The sequence below is a fragment of the Echinops telfairi genome, unplaced genomic scaffold (assembly GCF_000313985.2).
Source record: "Echinops telfairi isolate 266 unplaced genomic scaffold, ASM31398v2 ScPeMD7_443;HRSCAF=831, whole genome shotgun sequence".
In the NCBI taxonomy this organism is placed as follows: Eukaryota; Metazoa; Chordata; class Mammalia; order Afrosoricida; family Tenrecidae; genus Echinops; species Echinops telfairi.
The window spans coordinates 61,253,697-61,259,807 of record NW_022104341.1 but is presented as its reverse complement, the minus strand read 5'-3'; the positions used below and the strand labels follow the sequence as shown (position 1 = coordinate 61,259,807).

Sequence of the window (6,111 nt, the reverse complement as noted above, 5' to 3'; positions counted from 1 at the left end):
TGTTTTGAAAATGATGATGATGGCAACAATGTACAAATGTGCTGGACACAATGGATGGATGGGTGGATTGTGATAGGAGTTGTACAAGCCCCCAGTAAAATGATTAAAACAACAACCACCACAACAGAAAAGACTCACGTTCTCGGGAACCACAGGGGAAGTCCTACTCTCCTGGTGGGTCACGGTGAGTCAGAAAGGGCTTGAGGGCAGGCGTGCCATTCAATTCTGGAGTGACAGCTGTCGGGTCTGTAGCCTGCCCTCTTTGTTGGTGGCTGCTTCACTGCATGGTGGCATATCTTTTAGGAGCACTTACGAATGGGTTCAAGGGTACTTCGTGTGTCTTTTATGACTTGGTGTTAACACTGTCTTTAGTCTACTCTCTCTTATGGTCATAAAAATCCCTACTGCCATGAAGCTGATTCAGACCCGCCGTGCCCCTATATAGGATTTCGGAGGCGGTAAATCTTTCCAGGTGCAGATACCCTGAACATCCTCCCACTGAGTTGCTAGCCCGAGGCTTACTGGTCAGCACCACCAAGGCTCAGTAAATCTATAGGAGCAGAAAGTCTTATCTTTTCCCCTAAAGTCGCTGGCAGTTCAAATGACCAAATTTATGGTTAGCAGCTGACATATACAAACCCTCTGTGCCCCAAGTGCTCTTTCATATGGTCACAGTTTGTTCAAATATGGAATTTTAGTTTGAAAGTAACTAGTTTTCAGAATTGTAAAGATAATTTTTTTTCTTAATTTCTTCTAGGTTCTAATGTTGGTCTTGGAACGTCTGATCTCATTCAGATGTCCAACTATTCACCCCTTTCTGGAAGCTTTTAGAATCTTCTATTATGTCCAGTGATCTGACGTTTTTTGTCGACGATCCTTTGTGCTTGTTTTTGTTCTTGTTTTCCTTGTTCATCATGTAAGAGAGACTGTTAAAACTGCAAACTCTACACTTCAGCTCTGGGAATTGTTCTCATCTGATGTTGTAAAATAATTTTTACCCTTCCGTTTTCCCTGTTGTCTCTTCTAGAGCTCCTATGATTTGGATGTTTGCCTTTATCTTCTTCTTTCGAAAATAATATCTCTCTGTTTTTTTAACTGTTTTTTTTAGACAGTTCCAGAAAAGTATGTTTCTACTTCCCACTCCCCCTTCTGCTTATCTGTTTGGCTTGCTGTTTTGTCTTTCATGATGTTGGCTTTGCTCAACTGTCCAGTGATCTTTGGCTGTCCATTTATATGAGGGGGCCTGAAAGGAAGTAAAAATATTGGCTGTTCAATTGACTGTTTTCTCCACTACAGGGTTATCCATAAGCACCTAGCCACTTTCTTAAGTAAACCTAACCCTCCATTGAAGGAGCCCGGCAGCATAATGGTTACACTGGGCTGCAAACGGCTAGGTTAGCTGGTGGTTGAAAGTACCAGCTGCTCCCTGGGAGAAAGACAAAGCCTTCTATTCCTGTCCAGAATTACAGTCTGTAAGCAAACTATAGAGACAGAAAGTGGATCAATTAGATTCAAAGGGACCTCTACAGGAGGCTGGCAGGGAATGGGGAGCTAACAGCAAGGAGTACAAGGAAAGAGAAATGTCCTGCAACTGGTTGTAGTGATGGTTGCACACCTCTCAGGAATGTGATTGAACTATTGAAATATATGTATAATTCTTAAAAATAAACAAATTACTAAAAAAAAGAAAAAGAAGAGTTAGAATGTAGGAAACCCACAGAGCAGCTCTCCCTGTCTCATGGGGTCCCTATGAGTCAGATTCAACTGGGTGGCTGGGAGGGTTGTTTGTTTGTTTTCCTATGAAAGGAGCCCGGTTTTACACTTGATATGTGCTAGGCTGCCAAACTCAAGGTTGGAAGTTTGACCCCAACAGCCATTTTCAAGAGAAAGACATGACAGCTTGCCTCTAAAGATTATTCCCTTGGAAACTCTATGGGGGCAGTTTTACTCTGTCTGTAGGGTTGTGGTGAGTCAGAATTGACTCAAGGCAATGGATTTGTGTATTGTCTTGTGGTCGATCCTCCCCTCTTGTCCCAGGCAGGAAGAGACTGAGGCTGGCTGCTGTGTGTTCGGCGTGATTTATTTGACCTCCCTCCTGTTGCAGTCCCTCATCGTACTCCCGCTCTGCTTTGTGTGAGTGTCCTCTAGCCTGGACCCTCTTTGGCTCAGTCCCTCGGGAGGTTAAATATCCTGCATAGGGTACGGGGGTAGTCGCAGGGTTACATACAGTGAGGGTACAAGTCCTCCGGGTCTGTGTTCTACCACTGTTGTGAGAGGTGTCTGTTACTTCCAACTTTTCACTATTTCCCAAAGTTCTGAAGTGCGAATCAGCATGCTTCCTATGGACTTCTCCTTGTCGTGCAGTTAGGTTTCAAATATCTATGACCTGCTAAGACAATTACCATTTGACATCTGGTTTCTATCATAGGCGGGAAATGTCTTTTTTGGGGTTGAGGCTTTATACCGTATTTGTATTATTGTATTACCATTTTATTGAAGCTTTGGAAAGAGAACATGGAAAGCTATATATTCAATTTTCCATGGTAACCAGAATCTCTTCATATTTTTTTCTTTTCAGTGAAAGATGAAATTCCTAAGCCATTTGAAGAAGCACAGAAATTTGTCAGGTAAATTTTCCTTTACACACTTCTTTGTACATTGACTTGCCAGAAGGATTATTTCTTTAAACTGTTTATATTTTTATCACCATTGGATTTTCCTTTTTTCCAATATCTAGAAAGGGTAGTAGATCTCTTTTCCCCTTACAATACCTTTTTAAAGTGTTGTTTTAAAGGAAAACTTTGAAATGACTGAGTCCTGCCTAAACGATCATGTTAAAATTGAATATGACTATATTAAACTGCCTATTTAAGATGCTCTGGCAGGAGCTCTGGTGGCATCATGGCTATGTGTTGGGTTGTTAACACAAGGTTGGCAGTTTGAGACCCCCAGCCACTTTGGGGAGATAGATGAGGCTTTCCACTTTCATAAAGAGATACAGTTTCAGAAACCCAGAGAGCCAGTTCTACCCTGCCCTATAGGGTTGCGATGAGTCGGAATCATCTTGATGACGGTGAGTTTGTTTTTGTGAGTTTAGCTATGTAGTGGAAGGCAGTCATTCAAACCTGCTAGTGTCTCTGACGGAGAAAGCCATGGCGATCCACTTCCAAGACTTACAGCCTCGGAAACCCAAAGGGACAGTTCAGTTCTGTCCCATAGGGTCACTGTGAGTCAGAGTCCACTCGATGGCAGTGAGTTGTGAGGGATTTTTGTTTTGCAATGAAAAATAAAGCAACATAAACACTGAGTATTATAGATTACAAAATTCCAAGTTATTTAGGAGATAAAATTATAGAAGATAATGCTAAGTGGGTAAAAGACATTGCACCATTTGAGAGACAACTCGACAAGGTTGCGATTCAGCCTTGTACACTTAAACATTCTATGGGTGTGATGGATATATAATCATTTGTCAATTTGAGGATGAGGAGTATAGGGGTGGAGTCTAGCTTGTCAATCAGATCATAGCCATTGAGGCCTCTGTGTGGGCGTGGCCTTCTAAGAATTCTGGGAAATCCAGTAATTCCTCCTTGGAGGCAGGAGACACTTCTCTCTCTCTGCTCACACCCTGGGAGACAGCAAATGCAAGACACATGGACTCACCCTGATGCAGCCCTGTGTGCAGAGAGCCATGCAGAGACTCCTGCTAGTGCTGAGATGTTTCCAATGCCACTGGATCCAAAGACTTTCTACCCACTGGTCTGTGATCTTCTACATTTGGCATCATTGTGTGTGTTTTGTGAGTCTGAAGAGGACTTTATAGATTGATATCGGACTCTTGTATATAAATCTCTTTCTTATACACATATGTGTGTCCATAGATTTGTTTCTCCTGTGTACCCAGACCAACACAACGGGCCTACACACTGACACTGGGTTCTACAGGGTTGTGTTGAACATTTTCTCTGCCAACGAGATATAGAAAATAGCCAACTAACTAGTGTTGAAGTAATACTTCCACTCAGGCTTTCCTGACTGGCCCTGTATGACAGATGAGTACAGTTAGGTAGCAATTTGCCTTCAGTTGGTGAGTAGTTCAATAGTTTGGGTTTCAGAAGTGGGATATTATCATTAGGCCCTAATAGTTGATTTAGACTCTTTAGTGACCCCCCCCCCCATCTTGCAGAGTAGTACATCCCTCATAGGATTGTATAGACTTTCATCCTTATAGGAGGGCGCCCTGGTGACAGAGTGGGCAAGGTGTTATGCTATTAACCACACGGTCAGCAGTTTGAACTCATTCACCAGTCTGTGGGAGAAAGATGAGGCTGTCTGCTCCTGTAAAGATTTGCAGTCTTGGAAACTGCCTTCAAGAAAGCCATCACCATCAAGTCCACTCCGACTCGTCTAAAACTCGCTGCCTTTAAGTCACTTCTGACTCATCAAGACCCTGTAAGACAGGGAAGAATTTCCCCGAGAGTAAAAAGACTCCTCTTTCTCCTGAGAAGTGCCTGGTGGTTTCAAACTGCTGACCTTGAGGTTAGCAGCCTGACACAAAAGCACTATGCCACCAGGACTCATAGGGACCCGATATAGAGTTCCCAGCACTATGCACTTTGATAGAAGTAGACAACCGTATCTTTCTCTCATGGAGCAGCTGGTGAGTGTGAACTTCCAGCCTTGTGCTTCACAGCCCAGCATGGACCCAACAGCACCACCAAGACTCCTCTGAGAACCCCTGCGAGCCCCCAAACCAAACTCACTGCTAACTCATAGCAATCTTACAGGACAAGGTATTACAGGCCCCGTGAGTTTTCGAGACTGTAACTCTTTTCGGGAGTAGAAAGCCCTGTCTTTCTCCTGGAGGAGTGGCTGGCTGACCTTGCGGTTAGCTGCTCCACACAACCGCTATACCACCAAGGCTCCCTTGCGATTCTAATGTGATGCATTAGCATCCACCAGATGGCAGTGGTCTGGTTTAATCCTCATAGGAGCAGATTGCCAGACCTTTCTCCTGAGGAGCCTCTGGGTGTGTTCAAAACACTGACTTTTCCTTTTGCAAGAAAGCACCTATTTGCCAACAAGGAGAGTAGAAATACCAGGAAGATTAGGGGAGGGTGGGGGGAGCAAGGGGGAATCAATCACAGGGGTGTACCCTCCCAGGGGTACACATAATGGAAAAGTGGGTGAGGGGTGATGGAGAACAACGTAAGATATGGAAAAAATCATCTATAATTTATCAAGGGTTCATGAGGGAGGGCAGAGGAGGGAGGCGGAAGGCATGGGGAGCTGATATCAGGGACTCAAGTGGGAAGAGAATGCTTTGAAAATGATGATGGCGGCATATGTGCACATGTGCTTGACACACTGGATCAATGTATGGATTGTGATAAGAGATGAAAGAGCACCCAATAAAATTATTTAAAATTTTAAAAAAAGAACACCTATTCATTGTGGCTCCTTAGAAAGTGTCACACCCCCAAAATGCGAGGAGACAGAGTTGTGCGGCAGAAGGATACATTCTTTTACTTTTGAACGAGAGGTTATGGAAGATAGCACCAAAGTGGGTAAATAAGAAAAATATCAAACAAGTATACGGAGAATTGAATATGGTAATTAGTAAGGATTTCTCTCAGGAGGTGATATTTAAGCTGAGAGATAAATGATAGGCAATCTGTCATGTGAAGTTTAAGAAAGGAGCATTCTATGCAGAAGGAATAAGTAGTACAAAGACCCTAAATTGGCTGTGAGCTTGGTGTGGTAGAGGGTTGGGGAAAGGCCAGGGCAGCTGGAACACAGCACAGTAAGAGTCAGTGAGGGCAGGTGATGAAGTAAAGGAAGTGGGCAGGGGCCAGATCACTTGGGGCTTTATAAACCTGGCATGGGATTTGGATTTTAATACACTTTCAGTAGAAATTAAAATATATTAGGTTACATTTTTTTTGTTTGTTTTGTTTTGTTTGTTTTTTAACATTTTATTAGGGGCTCATACAACTGTTATCCCAATCCACACACACATCAATTGTGTAAAGCGCATTTGTACATCGTTTCTCAAAACATTTTCTCTCCATTTAAACCCCCGACATTAGGTCCTCATTTTTCCCCTCCCTC

At 43.2% G+C, this 6,111-nt stretch overlaps 1 protein-coding gene across 1 annotated transcript in view; it reads left to right on the top strand.

Moving 5' to 3' along the window:
* The window catches only part of LOC101649458 (inactive tyrosine-protein kinase transmembrane receptor ROR1), a 343,582-nt gene that overhangs the window by 252,208 nt on the left and 85,263 nt on the right, over positions 1-6,111 (top strand). The window contains exon 12 of the mRNA XM_045292145.1: positions 2,579-2,627. Within this exon, the coding sequence (XP_045148080.1) occupies positions 2,579-2,627 (49 nt within the window). The remainder of the gene's footprint in view (positions 1-2,578; positions 2,628-6,111) is intronic.